Raw genomic sequence first — 18,859 nt, 5'->3', positions numbered from 1 at the left:
TTCACCCACCTGCTCATCGTTTTGTGGAAGCACAGGGCCATACACCATGGACGGTCTTTTACCATGGATGGCCTTTTAGGGCACCTTAGGGAAATCTCATTTCAGGCTACTGAGTGAGAAAAGGCACCAAAGATCACACTGCTGGGGACACAACGGCCTGAAAGGAAGGATGATGGCTGCCACAGCTATATATGACATGAGTAGAGGGACCAGTGTGTACGCTTAAGGCTAGTTCTGGAATGGAGGAATGGACACCCACACCAGCCTGTTGGACAAGCGGATGGGTCCAGTTAGACCTTTTGTACCTCCCTATCGGCTGCCCCCAGTTTCAGTGTTCCCTGTTTTGTTTACTAGTGGAGACCCAGGGCTCAGAGAAGTGAGCATAGTCCATCAGGAAGAACTGACCAGTCTACCGCTCCTTTGTCAGTCTATACAAGGCTAGCTTGAGTGGAGCCTGCTCCTATGAGAATGCTAGAGCTGTGTCCATTGTTCCTTCTGAACCACTTTTGAAAGCCTGCCAGAGGACCGCCACAGAAACCATCCTGGCCTTAGAACCCTCCCTCCCCTCTGCTTCACAGAAAGGGAACTTCACACTTCCCACTAATAAATCAGGAGCTCACGGCACAGCCCGTGAAACAGGCTGTGGTTAAAGCAAGAGAGCATGTGAGAGGATGAACGGGACACGGTAAACTCACCAAACCTCACTTGGAAAATGCAGTCCCCACTGTGGGAGGGAAGCGCTGAAATGGGTCTCTCCCCACTGCCCCTCCGTGTGTCCTCCCCACCCACCCAGGCGGCTTGAAGGGAAAGTCCAGGCAGCGGGGGCTCACCTGTTCTAGGGTGAGTTGCTTGGAGATGGTGTCGTTCTCCAGCTTTTTAATCTTCTTCATCAGCTTGTTGACCTGAAACTCCTGTTCCTGCTCAAGATGCTGCTCCAGCTCGGCTTTCTCATGCTGCAGCTGGAAGGGAAGAAGACAGGTGCAGGCACTGAGCAACTCAAATGTCACCAATGCCAACCCAAAGGCTGCACCACTGGGAAGCCACTCACAAACAACGGTGCCCACCTGTGCTCACACGTGCACAACTGGTAGCTGCTTTCTTGTAAACACAGGGCATCATGCAAAGAGCAAATATTAAGCCCTAATTAAATACACTTATCTATTTCTAAAGATGTTTCTACAGGGAGGAATTGGGAATCCTGGGAACTGAGCAGAGGGGCACTTTAGAACATGTACTGCCATCTCTTTCAAGTTATACATCATGAACAGACTAAGGACTTTGGGCACACACATGCCAAGAGCATGTGAAGGTCAAAGGACAACTTCTCTTCTTCTGCCGTGAGATTGAACTGAGGTCACTGAACTATGCCTGCTCACCCGTATCACTGGCCCAAGGAATTTTCCATGTAGAAACTTCACAATGCCAGTCATTAAATTAACCGTAATCTACTCAGATTTGCATCATGTCTGTAGGAAGAGATGTCACAATCCAAAACTACACTTACCAAATTATTCGGAATTATGCTATTTCCCAAGGTGCACGTAAGTTGGTGTTGGCAAAAATCAGCAACATTAGTTTTCTTTGCATAATGAAATCATCCACCACACCCCCTACATCTTGCTAAAGAACCCAGGGTGTGTGTGTTGTGGGGGGGGGGGGGAGGAACAGGGCAGAACCTCTTATGTTTGCAATTAGAAGTTAATGCTACGGTGTTACAAGCAAAAAATTTATACAATTTAAATATAAAACCAACCTTCAAAACCAAAAAAAAAAAAAAAAAAAAAAAAAAAAAAAAAACAGGGGTTGCAGAGTAGGCCAGGGACAGGTGGGGTCAAAGAGACTCGGACACCGTGAGAGTCAGCCCTCTGCTTCAGAACCCAGTAGACTAAGCAAAAGCTGCCAGAAACAATGAAGTACACACAGTTTAGCTTCTCTCACTGAACAAACAGTACGTTCTGCATGAGCCGTGGGGCCCATCACACTCACCTCCATTTTTATATAGAACACAACAGCTCACTGAACGGAGGGCAATGTACCTGGAAGACAACAGAGGTCCGGAACCACACCATGCTCTTGACCCCATCCCTCAGCAAACCCAAGACACTCCAGGAAGGCTGCCTGCTGATTCCACCCCCAGGTGGTCCTAGAGATAGGCTTGGCATTTGGAGAGTCAAATGATTAAATCCAAGAAAAATTAGGCCAGCCACCCTTCCCTCAGGAGGATACAGTGGGTGACTGGGAAACCCTGACCAGGTCACCCCAAAAGGGACACACACTCCCATTTGGCAGGATTTCTGCTGCTTAGGAAGTACATACTCTGTTTAAGGCAACTTTTCAATCTGAGGTCATCTTCCACCATGGGAAGTGTTGATTGAAACAGCTGCTCCTGTTTCCTCCCTCCCCCTCCCCGAAAGCAAGCTGGTCACCCTTGCAGGGACCCAGAAAAATAACAGAAAGCAGATGTGAGGTGATGCTTATAGGGATATAAATCTATCCTTAGCTCATTCTTCAAAACTCTCATTCTGCAAGACCATGTAGTAATCAAAACTACACAAGTGGATAGAGCCTGGGAGGAGACTCTGAATGTGGGACCAATAAAAGCAAGCAAGGGATGTCTTCACCAAATACTGCCATTCTAGGCATGTGTGGTGTGCAGGTATGTTGGTGTAAACCCACTGTTAAGATGTCCCCATGCCTTGAAACAATAGGCCTATCTGGAGTTAAGAGCAAGAGGCTCCTAAGTCTTAAACCCTTCAATCCATTTGCATAAAGGTGTTTCTAAATATATCCTCTGACACATTTTTCCACTGCAGACATTTTATTAGCTAAAAATGGCTCCTTTAATTTTTCTCACCCCCCAAAAAAAAGAGTATTATTGCTTCCGCCCCAGGTAAATTAAAACAATAAAGAATGGAATCTAACACTGAAAAGCTTCTGGCCTAACCAGCATCATCTGTCAGAGAATGTTAATCCGAGAACAGAGAGGCTCTGGCTGATGGCAGGAAATCTTATTTAGACAGATGTTCTGCTGTCAATAAACAGTAAGGATTTCTGTTAAAGATGGCATGGTGAACTTGGAACAAAGGCTGTAAGGCTCTGCAGTTTTGCTCTCCTCAAAAGACAAGCCCTAAGGAAAACTGGCTGATAAAGCTGCCATTACCAGGTCTAAGGCCCCAGGTTACACAAACCATTTGGAAGCTATCGAGCTACCCCAAGCCCTGACTCTGCTGGAGGTTCACAGTTGTCATTGTCCCCCAAGGATAGAACGGAATCAGCACAGCCCTGGTGCAGCTCCCTTCTGCCACCTCTCAGGTGACAGGCAATTCAAAGCAGGGCATGGGGCAGAGCGCGGGAGTTCCTGAGCTCAGGAGGAAACAGAAGAGAGATGCACAGGAATGGCCTACCCCCCCCCCCCCCCCCGCAGCGATGTGATGAGATTACAGATGAAGGGAGATGGAGTGGGGAGGGAAATGGAGCAGGGAGGAGGCGGGGAGGCAGTAACTTTAAAGAACTACAGGTTGCCTCTGATAAGTCTGCCTGAGGTAAAAATAATAAATTATCCCTTTCAGGCAGATTCAGGCTGAGTATGCCTAACCCAAAAGCCCCCAAATGCTTGAAAATCTGAAACTATTTGAGCATTGACAAAACCCTACAGGTGGAAAGTGTCACACTTTCTGCCTTCATGTCAGAGTAACACTACTATGGGGGCACGCAACACTGAAACCACATCAGGCTGTGTAATATTCACACTGTATGATGAAAACTCAATGAATTTTGTGTTTAGCCTTGAATCTCCTTGTTCCAGGGCATCTCCATTAGGTATAACAGAGAGGGAAACTAACTTCTCACCTTGGGTACCACTGTGAGAGGCCACAGGTGCCCACATGGGCTGCTTTAACCTGTACTTAACAGCGTCCTCTGCCAGGTTCTAGGCTGCACAGCAATGCTGTGGATCTTAACACCAGCATCTGAGAGCCACCCAAGAACCCAGCTTCCTCAAGGAGACCCAAGGTGCCCCACTCAACAGTAATCGTAACTTGCCTCTTTGCGTACAACTTCCTGTTACCCACCAATATTCTGAGATGACTGACACCCCAGAGGGCCACAGCCACCTTTGTGGGGACCAGGTAAAACTTATCACAGGGCAGTGTCACTGGACTGTCACTTCCTTGAGAAAATATCCCAGAATGCCTGAGGACACTAATCACCTCTCAGGAACCCGTTTTAGAGCTCTGGACTGAGAGGCTATTCAGATACATACCATAAGCTCTGGATTCACCCTTACTTAAGAGCCTACTCTGATTTCCACCCTTCCCCACCCCCGTGCACAACAGCTCCCTCACATTTCCCTGTCCTCCACCACACGAACTTAGCCTCTACCACGGCTGTCAAACACCCTCCATGACCCAGGCCAGCTGAGGTCTTACCATCCTTTATGAGATTATGTCAGTGGACATCCCCAGAACCACGGAAGACCATGGATCTGCGGCTTGAGCAGAGGAACTGGTTCAGCAGATGTTTTGGTTAGGGTTTCTATTGCTGTGATGAAAACACCATGACCAAAGCAACTTAGGGAGAAAAGGGTTTACTTGACTTACACCTCCATACTGCTATTCATCACTGAAGGCAATCAGGACAGCAATCCAAGCAGGGTAGGAAGCTGGAGGCAGGAGCTGATGCAGAGGCCATGGAGGAGAGCTGCTTACTGGCTTGTTCCATATAGCTTGCTCAGACTGCCTTCTTGGAGAACTCTGGACCACAAGCCCAGGGATGGTATGACCTACAATGGGCTGGGCCTTTCCCCATCAACCAACTATTTGAGAGAATATCCTACAGGCTTGCCTATAGCCTGATCTTATGGAGGCATTTTCTTCATTGAAGTTCCCTCTTCTCAGATGACTACAGTTGGTGTCAAGTTGCCATAAATTTAGCCAGCACAGCAGACAAGCCCTGATACTCCAGTGCCCTCATCGATGCTCTAAAGCAATTGCCTACTAACTGCAGATTAAGTCCAAAAACATTTGCATAATGTTCAAATTCTTCCGCAATCCAGTCCAGTCAGCTCCTGGGCTTTCCTCCACGCTTAGTACAAGTGACAGCATGAGGTTTATACCCCAAGGCAGAAAGAAATGGCCCTAAGTGATGGAGTGGTCATAGAGGCAAATCTTGGCCTAACAGAAAGCTCAGTGGGTGAAGTTGCTGCAGTGTAAGCTTGAAGATGCTGTTGGCCCAGCACTCATGTAAAATGCTGGGTGAGCTGTCATCAGCGCGCTTATAACACCAGAGCTTGGTGAGAGGGGTGGGAGAAGTGGACAAAAGATCCCTGAAGCTCAAAGGCCAACTGAAGCGCTGAATCAAAGAGCTCTAGGTTCAGTGAAACTGGCTGGGAAAAGGGCTCTCTGGTGAAACAATCGCCAGAACCCACGTAAAACCACCAGGTGCACATGCGCATCTGCAACCCCAGTGCTTGTAATAGACAAGCAAGGCAGAGGCAGGAGAAGCCAGGAAACCCTGGGGCTAGCTAACCTGCACACACAGGAACGAAAAAAGAGACTTTGTCTCAATCAAAGGGCAAGGCAGGGGCCAACACTTATACAAACAGATATGAGCAAACATCACACATTGAGAAAGAGAGAGAGGAGGAGGGAGGGAGGGAGGGAGGGAGAGAGGGAGAGAGGGAGGGAGGAAGGAAGGAAATAGCTTTTTTGAGAGAGGTACCAGATACCTATTGTAGACATCTGGCCTGCATACACATCTATACATTCATACACATCTATACACAGATATATACATCTGAACATGCACAGTACACATATACACAGAAGCAAAGCCCATGTCTTTTTCCCTCAGTCTTTCTCTTAAAATTGTAAAACTTTTGGAGACCACTCAGGCCTAGGGGTAAAGGTAACAATACTTGGTAGTCACATGGGCCTGCCCCTGCCAGAAAGTGGCCCTACTTCCACCTTGTGTCCCTGTCACTTTATACCTTTGCATGCAGAGCCTGATTACCACATCCCAATTAGTAACACTAGGGATGGCTCAAGATTTGCATGGTGCCTGTCCCTCATGGTCACCTGTCCTTGGGCACAATGTGCACCGTCCTCACACTGCAGTGAGCACACTGCTGGCTATTCCTGTGCATTTCTATGACAGTTTGTGGCACTTTTAGCATGTGTCCTTCTAAAAGTAGTGGATGCACTTGAGGGTGCTGCCATACCCTGAGCACCTTGGGTAACTTGTTATATTTATTTGCCCTCACTTGGCGTATGGAACTGTGACTCTGTCCATGCATGGCACAGGGCAGAAAGTTGCCTTCATAGGCTAGCAGACAGCCAGAAGCCTTGCAGGTAAGGGGAAATGCAAGATTCCAGCCAAGGTCTCTTGGCTTCAAATCCTTTGCTCTTAGCCATGATGTAAGTGGCTATGCACACTGTATTGCCCTTAAGAGCAGTAGTAACCAGGATGATGTCACCTGCACTTAGTGTGCACTGTCTACCCCAGAATGAGCCTTACGATGAGTAAAAACAACTTGGTATGTACAAAGGACACCGTTATGAGAGTACCAAATCAATACCAAGAACTAGGCTGTGATGGTGTCGAAGTTCAACTATACAGCAAGAGGCTGCTAACAAGGCTGTAGAAAGCAAGCAGTCGATGCCACAGTCCTCTTAAGAGCCATCACCCCAATTGACAAATCCAGGTTCCCTAAAGCCCATGTGCCTCTCCTTGACCATTCCCTCCCCAAGCCCCTCAACCCGATTCTCATGGTAGTCATGTCCTCAAATCCCTTTATTTCTTTATTTTTTTGCCGCCTGTACATACTCAGACACCAGCTCTGCCTGATTTTGTGTCCTTTTTATCCAGCTTCATCTGTTAAATGTACTTGTGATAAGTTAAACTATAGCTCTTATTCTTACTGCATTGAATGTCCAACTGAAGGAGTGTATGTTCACCCTTTACTGGTCACAGACACCGAGTTATTTCTAATTGGTAGTTCTTAGGAGTGATAACCCATAGAGCCTCATCTCCAGGGGTGGTGTACCATGCAGACAGGGTGACCCCGAGGAAACAAGAGTGGCTGCTGCATCACAGGGAATCAGGATCTCCAGCTCACTTAGGAAATGCAAATCTGTTCCAAAGATATCACAATGTCACTTCTCTCTGAGCAGTGCATGCATGATAGGTCGCTAGTACTTTTGCTGGGGTTCCAAACTTTCTCACTTGTGTCCTGGCCTTTCAGCTATCTATCAATAAGAGCAGCTTGGCCAAATTCTTTTGCCATTTGTCCTCCCAACTGTATGTGTCTGTGTTTCTGTGTCTCCCATGCTGTGTGTCACAGACACCTTGTCCTGCTCTACTGCTTTCCCTTGCACCCTCCTCCCATGACTTCCTGTGGTGTTTCTGACCCTCAAGGCACATCTCCTAGCAACAGTGTTGATTCCTATAGACAAGTCCTCAGGACAGCACTTCCAGCCTTACTTATCGCCACTAGCCAGGATGTCTCCACTGAGCCAGGGCATCTGTCCAAAGGCCTGTTTTTTCCATCTAAAGTCTAGACATCTCTACTGAGCTTCTGACCTTGCACATCAACCTACTCTGCCAGCTGTTTTCCCACTTTAAATGACGGAAACCACTTTTCCACACCTGCAGGTCTCCCATGATCCTCTTTTATTTGAAAGGTGTTCCTACTGATGGCTGCTGATGGCAAAAGTACAACTAGTCGGGCCAACCATCTGCCATGACACAAGACACACATTTCCAACCAGAAATAATAATGCTTTCCTCCTTCTCATAAACCCAGCAAGCTTTCATCCTGGCTTTACCTAGCCATTTTTATTCTCCTTTAAACTTTATTTTCCCTGCTATCACCTCTAGCTCATTTTTATGTCAAAGAACAGAAAAGCTCCTGACCCCTGGCATCTTTCTAGGCCCAGTACTAAATTAAGGATGAATTGTGTATGAACACACCTACACATGTTTCAAAGAAACGTGGGAATAATGGTGTTTTCAGTTATTTTTATTTTATGTGTATGGGTGCTTTGCAGGCGTGTATATCTTCACACCACATTGTGTTCAGTGCCCACAGAAGCCAGAAGAGACCTGGATCCCCTGCAGTTGGAACTGCAGACAGTTGCAAGCCACAGTGTGGGTGCTGGGAACCAAACCCAGGTTCCTCTGGAATTGCAGCCACTGCTGTTAACCACTGAGTCTTCTCTTCAGCCACTCAGCAATGTTTTATCACTGAAGAGCTTTATCGCTCTCTCTACTCCCCACAATGATCCCATTCTTCTGAGAGCTGCCCCACATGCTATTTACAGGGGAATCTGGATTTATACTTTGGCCACTGGTGGGCCTGTGGCATTTCAAATGCAGTTTAAACAATCTGGAAGCTTCTTGCTGCTGTTTCGTGAATGGAACGGATTTGTTCCATGGAAGGAAATGAAAACCAGACAGAGATGAGAGTCTGGTAATTGGGAATGGGAAGCAAGTAGAAAAACAAACCTTCCAACTGTTTTGACAGCTATAACGCAAAAGCAATCTCCCCTAGTCAGCATTATTTCCAAACACCACTGGCCACAAGGATCACAGGTCTAGTCAACCTAATGAAGAACATATATCAAGGCCCCTTTACTTCCCCCACAGGGGGCGAAGTTGTCGTCTGAATGGATGCCAAAACATTACTGACCTTGGTAACCCTGAAATTAAGTTCCTTTTAATCACTATGCCAGGTGATTTTTGCTGTCTGCACAAACTATAAATAAGAGGTGTTACCACCTTTGTGGAAATGGCCTCGAATCCCAGTGTGCGTCTTTGAAAAGGACGGACTGAGAGTCCCTGCTCACTTCCAATGCCTAGAGACACACCAGGCTACTCAGAGGCGTAATGCTTAAAGGGTTCTGGAAAAAAATACAACCACCTGGTGGTACTGGAAGGAGACACAACCCCTCCATGAGTGAGAAAGAGAAGGCAAGTTGTCTTTTCTATTGCTGAGACAATGCATCATGGCCAAAGCTTACTTAAAAGAAAGCATTTAGCTGGTCTCTCAGTTTCAGAGGGTTTCAGGAGGTGGAGCAAAGGTGTGGCAGCAGGGACAGCTGAGAGTTCACACTCTGACCCACAAGGAGGCAGAGAGGGAGCTGACTCAAAATGACACAAGTCTTCTGAAGCCTCAAATTTGTCCCCAGTGACATACTTCCTCCAGCAAAGCCCCTATTCCCACCTCAACAGGCATCAAGTACTCAAACATACATGAGCCTAACGGGAGCCATTCATGCCAACCACCACAGCAAGAACAATGGGCAGACAAGAACACCTGGGCACAGGGATGCTGATGTTTCACGGCATTCACAGTATGAAGTGCTCATTATCATCTTCTCAGTGATGCTCATTTAAGCCACCAGCTGACAATCTGGTGCCAGCAGCTTCACCACCAACCAGTTCAGTGAAAAACTTCCCGTGTTTCTACAAATGTTAAAAAACTACTTTCACTACTATAATTCTAGAAAGCACCCTAACCTCAGGGGCCAGCCAGTAACAAAAATGACACCAGGGAGGCAGGAGAGATTGATGGCTCGGTAATTACAGGTTCCCACTGCACTTTGCAGAAGACCTGACTTCAGTTCCCAGCACCCATATTGTGCAGATCACAATCATCTGTAACTCTTAACTCCAAGGGGATCCAACAATCCCATGCCCTATTCTGGCTTTGGTGGGCATTGCACTCACACGCACAAATCCACACGTGAGACACATAAATATACACATATAATTAAAAATAACAGAACTGACTTCTCAGTAGAATAAAAATTCTACTATGTCTAGAATTTCCCTCTGTGCCAGATCCTACTTCAAGTGCAAATCAAAATAAGACCATGAACCTACTTGCTGTTTTAAGGAACACAACTTAAAAACTGGAATAGATTTTAAACAATGAGGACTATGGGATATCCAGCATCCTTTCATTATCCTCCGTTATTCTATGGTGAAAGAATGGGGCCCAAAGTATTCACTGGTTTTTTTCTAGTCCTATTGGCAGAGAGGAACTGAGACAAGTATCAGAAATAGGGGTGACTTACCCCTCCCAACCCACACACAAGGGAAATGAATCTGATACAGCAGGTGAAAATAAAATCAAGTGGGGATGTCCAGCTGCTAAAGATGAGTTACCCCTGAGGAGCAGTAGCCTGCAACTAAGGGAATTACAGTTTTTTGTTTTTTGTTTTTTTTCTTTCTGCAACACAGGGTCAGCATGGAGCAAATCCCACCAGGTACTCTGATTATACTAGTTCTTAATGATAGAGGGCAAGTGAGAATCATTTATCACCCAAGATTGAGGCCAACTGACTGCAGGGTCCTCTATGCAACTCCTGACCATGACAACAAGGCTCTGAGGGCTAAAGTCGGAAGGGCAAAGAGCGAGTTTTCAAAGGACAAAGACATCCAGTTGACAGAATTTTAAATTTTAAATCCCACTAGAAAAGTGTCTAGTTACAAAAACAATGCATGTTGCTTGTACACAGTAAGAGAGGGAAGGCATGCACAAACAATGGATATAACCTAGCTGCATGTATGTCTGTGATCCCAGTACTTGAAAGGCTGAAGCAGCAGGATCATGAGCTGGGGTACTATCGAGACCTTGCCTCAAAAGGGAATAAATTAATTCATATATAATAGAAGGCATGCTCAGCCCCCAGCTGAGTTACTGCTAACATTCTGGAGAACTGCTTTTGAGACTTTTAACATACATCAGTCTGCTCATTAAAAACATATAACTACAATAATGACACCATCACCTTCTTTCTGAGGGACCACAGAGCAGAGCAGCACTGTCCTTTCAAAGTTACTTACTACTCCTTCAGGTCAGTCTTTCACTCATCAAATAGCCGGTCCCACAATTTGCGCTCAGGAAGACACACATTTCACAAGACAGAAAAGAGCTGCAGGCTTAAGCCCTGACACTGTGTGTGGTTTGCTTACTGAGAATTTGGCGTATCTGCTACCCAGATTGGAAGTCTGAAGGGCCCCTCATCTACAGTGACATGAACTTGATTTTGTTTCTAAAGGCATCTCGGGGTAGGTATGGTCAGTCCCTGGAGGCAGAGGCAGGCAGATCTCCATTGGGCCTCAGCTAGTAAGTCTCTTGTATTCAGGAATCCCTCTGAAATACATACTAAGAAAATGTTCAAACCCGATAGAGAAACCACACTGTCCTATAAACAGATGTCCAGTGGCCTTTGGGTGAAACATGCTAAGCACTGTCATGGAGAGCAGATCAATTCTACCTCATGTCCGCCTATGGCACCTCCAACATGGGTCTCCCTTAGCAAGCCCTCCATTTCAAAACATCAGCAGAAGCAAACATCTTGAAGGTCATATTAAAGTGATTACACAGGTGGAAAAGCCTATTGGCATCCATTACTCTAACAATCTTCCAGATGGAAAAAGTTTTCCCACACTGCCCAGTTCAGAGTTTGAGTATCTGACAAAAGACCAGTTGAGTCCATTAAGGAGATGTGTACCAAGAGCCTGGAGAATGAGGGTCAAATGCCTGTAGTTATGAATCATCTAACTGGCCAACAATGGAAGCAGGTTCTTGGACATGTGTATGCCTAGTGGATTACTTGCCCTGATGAAATACCTAGCTCATGGTTTGGTGTGTATGTCCATCACACCGAAGGGTATGGCAGTAGGTATGTGAAGTGGCTGGTCCTGCTGCATCCTCAGGGAGAAAAGTTCAGCTCACTTTCTCATTCTTGGTCCAGGACCCCAGCCCATGGGGATGGTGTCACCCAAGCAGGGCAGGTCTTCCCTCCTTGGTTAAACCTGTCCTCACAGTAGATGTCCTATTCTGATTCTAAACCCTTTCAAGTTTTTAACTGAGACTAACCATTACACCTGGTAGCTAACAGAACAGGTTTATAGAGCTATAGAATAAGCCCAGCTTGGAGATGAGCCAAAGATGCCCACCTCCAAGCAACATGCTACTCACTGCCTTCAAAACTCCAAGACCTAGAAGAAGATGAGGCAATAGTGTTTATTAGTTAAGAGTTTCAGTTTGAAAACATTCTGGAGATAGAGGGTAGTGATGTCATCAGATGTTAATGTAGGTACTGCCACAGAGTTACACCCTCAAAAGTCAGACTGTAGATTTGCTATAGCATTTAAGCAAGTAAATAACCAACAACCACCCAAAGGTCTAAAAGCCAAGCCAAGACTCATGAGACACTGTCTAGGAACATGCTAACCACGCCTACATCCAACAGTGAAAGTTTGATGATGTATTCAGAGACGTACCTGTTCATCACACTCTGTACCGTGACTTGAGGTGGACACAAGACACCATCTCATGAAGTTTCAGACTAATTTGGGTGGGGGGGCGGGGGAGAATAACCAGTTTAGTGTATCATACAGTTCAAACACTTATTTTCTTTAGAAAGAAAAACTGGGAGGTGTAGATTTAGGTTTATAATGTAAGCATATTTAGGTTTAAGGTTATGGAAAGAGCCAGGGTAGTGCTAAATTCACGGAATGCTGGGAGAACACATCTGAAGCCCAAACCTTGTCTTCTGTGCCTGGCATGCCACCATCACCACTTCCTTCTGCACTCGGCTCTTAGATTTTTAGTCTTTTTTCATATCTTAATTGAAGGGGACATCAATGTTAACCAGAATGGCTATGACAGGTGAATGGGAAGACCAAGTACAGAAAACAATGTGAGTTCAGTAAGAAAGGGGGCTTCTTGCATGGTTAAAAACGACGAAAACTGATAACACAGCGAAACACAGTGATTATGTCTATGACTGTCCCTGCGCTTCTAGAGACAGCATGCAGAATAAGCCACCTACTGTTGACAACATGGGCCACAGCAAACCAAATTAACCTCCTCTCTCTTCCCTCTACATCACAATGCAAATGAATAATTACAAAAGACAAAATGTGTGCAAAAAGTCCAGCTGTGCGCCTCTGCTAATGATCAGCCCTGCCACCTGCATCAGTCCCGGACCAACAGCCACCACTGGAATCCAATTCCATACAAGCACCAGCGCTGTCCTTATTCAATGACTAGGAATGAAAAACTGAGAAAAGGGAGAAAGCTACTGCTACTACATACATGTCAAAGCTTCCTGGGGGGGCCTCTGTGTGCTGAGGCGAGATACAAGCTTCTCACAAAGGACCTGGCTAAAGCACACTCTCTGTTGTGAAGAATGTAACCTGTGTATGATGCTGGTGAACAGAAAATAAAAACACATGCTTCCTTCAATGACATGCCAGCACAGATAAAGATGGCCTTCTTATGACCACCTACCTGCTCACTATTCTCAGTATTCCAGTCTTAAATTCATATAAATTAACATACAAACTACCTCCATAGAGCAGTGCTTCTCAACCTCCTAATGCTGTGGCCCTTTAATACAGTCCATGTTGTGAATGTCCAACCATAAAATCATTTACATTGCCATTTTATGACTCTATTTGCTACTACTGTTGTGAATTGTAATCTAAGTATCTGTTTTTCCGATGATGGTCTTAGGTGACCCCTGTAAAAGGGTCTTTCAGACAAAAGGGGTTGAGAACCACTACCATAAAGGGTTTTAGTTGTATTTTGCTAGTAAACTTTTTTGACTATAAAGCAAGCAGGGAAATGAGTTCCTAACAGAGACCCAAACCCTCCTGTTGTGTGTGCTTTGTGCGTGGCTTCAATCTGGACAGGCAGAAACTTACTACTCACCCACTGGATCATGGCCTCATTTCACAGCCACACATGCGCGTGCAGAAGACCCACCTAGGACTGTGGAGATGTTTAAGACTCAGATCGAGACTCAACAGCAAAGCAGAAAGGAATCTTTCAGTAGGCGTTGAGCCCCACATTTCCACAATACTTCCTAGGTACAGCCTTGCTTGGGCTTAGCTGGCCACCGCAGACAGTCTTTTGAAAACTCACGCAACACACCCCCGTGTTGCGGAGCAGGTGGGCTTCAGAGCCACTGACTGAAGAATCTATACCACAGTATTTTAAAATCACAGAACCCAGGTGACAACTGTACTGGCACATGTAAAATGAAATACTCCTCTATAAAGCCATTCTTTCAGGAGAGGGAGAGCAAGAGGGAAAGGAAGGAAAGCGGGTGGGATAGGGAAGGTCAAAGAGACCACTCACCTGCATCAGTTTCCGAGAGAGCTCATTGGTAAGAAATTCCTCTTCTTTCTCATAATTCACGGCGAGGGTTTCTTTCTCCTTCTGCAAGGCCTGGATTTTCTTGAATAAAGTGTTACTGATGAATTCCTCTTCCTGCTCAGCCCTGGCTTGCTGTTTAAAAGAATTAAAAGAACAAAACAAAAACATAGTGAGGACACAGAGAATTTTCCAAATGTAACATAGCTCTTTTTTTTTTTTTTTTTTTTTTTTTTTTTGGGTTTGGTTTTTTTTCCAGACAGGGTTTCTCTGTATAGCCCTGGCTGTCCTGGAACTTGCACTGCAGGCTGCAGGCTGGCCTTGAACTCACAGAGATCCACCTGTCTCTGTTCCTGAATGCTGGGATTAAAGGCATGCATCACCATCACCCGGTTATAGCTTATTTCTATATGTGCCTATTTTGAAGAGAGCTCTGTTTTTAGTTGTAAACCCTCATACCCCCACATAAAAAGCAGAGGACTTCAGCTGTGGCTCTAGGGACTATGAGCCCAAGGACCTCCTTAGACTATGCATGATCTTTCTTAAAAGTGATAGGTCAAATTATCAAAGACCAGAGAGATTTCATGAAGTATTTATACCCGAACATACAAAGTTCCTCTTGACAGGACCCAGCCTGACGAGAGAACACTCTCTCAATGCCACTGAATGAACCGAGGCATATCTGTGTGTTTGTGGAACTGTTATAAAGGAGAGGTACTGAGTTCTAAACAGAGCTATCATGAGGTACTAAGTGCCTATAGGCCAACCAGAAGACCAGAGAGAAATTTCACATTTTACTTTCTTTTCCTACTAGGAACTTGGGGGGGGGGGGGTATTGATTGCCAAAGCGGGCATTACTGAGTTGAAAAATCACTAGAAAACACTCAACCAAAATGGGTCAGGCATAATGCAGTGGGTGACAACATCCTCCATGGGTCACCTCTCATCTCCCCAAGAACTTTAAAAACAAACAAAACAGCAAAGCATAACCACTCTGGAGGAAAATCCCTTTTAGAAGGAAAGGGACTCAACTCTATCCAAAGTAAAAAATGCCAACATTCTGATATATTTATTCCACATGCATCCTTTGAGGTTTTTTTTTTTAATTTTGAGATTTTTTGTTTTATGTGTATGGGTATTTGTCTGCGTGGATGTATGTGTACCGTGTGTGCAGTGACTCTGGAAGCTAGAAGGCAATGTTGAATCACCTAGGACTAGAGTTATAAGTGATTATACACTTCTGTGTAGGGACAGGGATTCAACCAAGATCCCCTGTAAAAGGAGCCAGTGCTCTTAACTGATGAGCCATCTTTCAGCCCCATCCTTTATTATTTTATATCTACTGTTGGCATTTATAAGTAGAAAGGACACAGCCAGGGAGGGAAGGAGGGAGGGAGGGAGGGAGGGAGGGAGGGAAAGAGAGAGAGAGAGAGAGAGAGAGAGAGAGAGAGAGAGAGAGAGAGAGAGAGAGCTGCATAAATTCCACACCTTTGCTGACACCAGACAGCCAGAAGGACAGGAGAAAGGCTGCTGTCTGACATTAAGCAGCCACTACCTTTATCATTAAAGGGCCACACAACTACTCACATGCACCAACACCTTGATACCAGACTCCCTAACACACACTCATATCCTCCTGGCCTCAGTGACAGCACACCCCTGGCTTGTCATCCTCCCAGTAACTCTAGAAAAGGTCTGCCAAAATACACTCATGATACTCAGACTGAAATCCAGGACTACATAAAAGCTGGGCCCTTAGAGACGAGTCAGCACCCAAGAACAGAGAGCATATCCACTAGCTATAAAGTCCGTGAACAGCCAAGGACACCAGAAGCAGACCTTAAGTCCCTTGGGGTAAGGTTCCCTTACCTGCCTCTAACTTCAAGAGCCCTTGGCATGATCTCACCCCCCTGCCACAGTCAAGGGAAGTAAAAGAAAACTCAACTTTTGTCCTTTAAGTCAATATCCAACTCTTCCAGATTTAGAAACTTCACTTGATAGGCAAGAATCCCAAGTATTTACATAGCTAGCTAATCTAGATAGCTAAGCCTGCAATCCTCCTGCAATCTACCCAAGCTACTTGCTTTTCTGGTTCTGACCAATCTAGTCCAATTCTAACTATTCTAAATGTCATGGAAGAGAAAGACAGAGGAACTCTGCCCAGCTGGCAGGGCTGACGCCAGGCTTAGCTCTCTAAAGGGTTATTTACTGCAAGCCAGCCTCAGCACCAAGTCCCATTCCATCACTTACACATGATCGATCACACATTATTGTAACTGAGCAGCAGTTTCACCACAAGCAGTAAGGGAGGCTCCACCCAGGCTGGGCAGACCACCTCCTCCTTTGCAGGGGGCCTACAAGGGACAGTAAGGGCTAATACTTCTGACACAGGTAACCAGCCTTCAGCTTCACCTATTTAGTTCCTTCTGTCTCATCATTTCCTATCAAGTTAAAGGGATGACAAGACTGCAACACCTTATGAACAAGAAAAGACAGATAAGGGCTCCTAGCTCCCCACCCCAAGGGTGGGGAACGGGCGCTGCTGTGCATGGGTTGCTTGCAGAGCTGAGGAGAGCACCTTGGAACTTGGTGGCATGGACAGTTCTTATGAACATACTAGTGGCTATCAAAACACACATCCTAAAAGGATGAATGTTACTTTTTTGTTTTCAAGAAAGGATTTCTCTGTATTTCTTTGGAGCCTGTCCTGGAACTCACTCTGTAGACCAGGCTGGCCTCAAACTCCCAGAAATCCAACTGCCACTGCCTCCCGTGTGCTGGGATTAAAGGCGTGTGCCACCAACAACTGGCTGAATGTTATTAAGAAAGGACTCTACTAATTAACAAAGTATGTTTTACAGGGCTGTGCTTTTCTACAGGAGCACATTTTTAAGAAACTGTCGTGACGTTCTTTCCCAACTGATACACCATAGGGGTGGGAAGCTGAGACTGTGACCAATGAATAAATAAGAAAAGAAAAAGGAAGAAAGGAAGAAAGAAAGAGAAAGAAAATTTGCTGTTTGAGAATAGTCATTTATTTCTTAGCAAAGCCCATTAGTTGAAACCCTGGGCAAAAATAATTATCATGATGTAAGGCTACCAGAAGCTGGGCATCCTGGTGCATACCTGTAATCCCAGCATTTGAGAGGCTGAAGCAGGGTTACAGTGAGTTCAAAGTCAGCCTGAGCTACACAGCAAGACATTGTCTCAAACCCCAGTGGGGCTACCAGAGCTTATGAAATGTCCCTTCAGCTACAATTTCCTGGCAGTTCTAAGTTCTACCCGGGGCCATCTGATTGGCACAGGTTATGTTAGGCATGAGCTCATAACTGAAGACAAAGGTAAGATGGATTCAACATTGCCTCAGAGAATAATGTTCTGAGAAAATCTGACATGGCATCCAGCATCCTGCTGGTATCATGACAGTATGGGTAAACCTCATCACTACAGAAGCCACACATCACAGAAAAGCATGTATGGCGGTCCAACTCTCCAGCAGGCTTTCACCCACAATGTGTAGCATCACCTCAACTTTACATCCCCATCTTAAAACAGGCCCTGGTATTTAATCTGCACAAAGTCATCTTTGCACTGCAGTCCCTACATGAGGTCAGGAAGGAGGCAGAGAGAAAGCAGGGAAAGAACAAAGAGCCAGCCGGGATGCTGGTCCCAAGACACCAACAGGTTCCTTGTGAAATCTCATCCTCAGGTTTCCCTTGTTCTCTGAACTATTTGAATATCTCATGCCCCTAAGCACATCTCAGTTCAAAAACCAAGCCTGCATCCCAAAGCTGAACAAACAAATCCAGGCTGATTTATCTCTCCATGAAGTCCCAAACCGAAATGTAAACAAAGCAACCCAGGCAAAGAAGGAAGGTCTTCACTGTTCTGTGTGTCTGCAGAACTGAAGATGAAAAACACAATATTCTGTTTTCATACCCGGTGCCAATCGGGCCGCTTAGAAATGAGAACATGTGAGTAAGCAGCAAAGACTAACGTCCACAGAACACGCCTTCCACCAGTGAGCACTCAGTGTCTATCAATGTGAAAATGGATCACACATCCTTTTCCTATCCTACCAAATATAATTCCAATATAGTGGGGGGGGGAGGAGACATGTATTAACTCCTTAGGAAAAGCAAACATGCAAGGACCCTTAGATGGGATCTTTCCCCTGAGTCACAACCTCTTGGGCAGGTTTGACATAGTGCCTACCAGGATGGGTTACCATCCTCAGCCTATTACCCATGGCATTCTGGAGAATTCCAGAACTATCTACTACAGCATTCACTGATGATGAGGACATCCAATGAACCAGAGCCAAGCAGGTTTATGTAGTATCTGCAGGATCTAATAAAAGGCAGACCACTTTCCCAAATCTTGAAAGTACAGACAAGCATGCACTTGACCACAGCTGCAGGCACTTATCCACAGCTGCAGGAAAGGGCTACTGTCGGTCAACAATGACCAGTGCACTGACTTAAAAACATGTCCACATTGGCTAGTGATTTGTCTTAGTAACCAAGAATTATGAGCTGTCAAAGCCTAGGGATTTAGACATTTACTACTTGTAATCATTTAAATTTAAGACTATACTTGACTATACTGCTCTAATTATTTGAAAGTTGTTATTCTGGGACTGAAGGGTTGGCCCAGTGGTTAAGAGCACTAGTTGCTCTTCCAGAG

The 18,859-nt window shown here is 45.5% G+C and overlaps 1 protein-coding gene across 1 annotated transcript in view; it reads right to left on the bottom strand.

Moving 5' to 3' along the window:
• The window catches only part of Ccdc6 (coiled-coil domain containing 6), a 96,035-nt gene that overhangs the window by 38,366 nt on the left and 38,810 nt on the right, over positions 1–18,859 (bottom strand). The window contains exons 2-3 of the mRNA XM_051186881.1: positions 14,159–14,308; positions 831–959 (exon numbers count right to left, since the gene is read on the bottom strand). Coding sequence (XP_051042838.1) covers positions 831–959; positions 14,159–14,308 — 279 coding nt within the window. The remainder of the gene's footprint in view (positions 1–830; positions 960–14,158; positions 14,309–18,859) is intronic.

The sequence above is a fragment of the Phodopus roborovskii genome, unplaced genomic scaffold (genome assembly GCF_943737965.1).
Source record: "Phodopus roborovskii unplaced genomic scaffold, PHOROB, whole genome shotgun sequence".
NCBI classification, from domain to species: Eukaryota; Metazoa; Chordata; class Mammalia; order Rodentia; family Cricetidae; genus Phodopus; species Phodopus roborovskii.
Note: the sequence above shows the minus strand (reverse complement) of the source record. Positions and strands in the feature narration are given on the sequence as shown.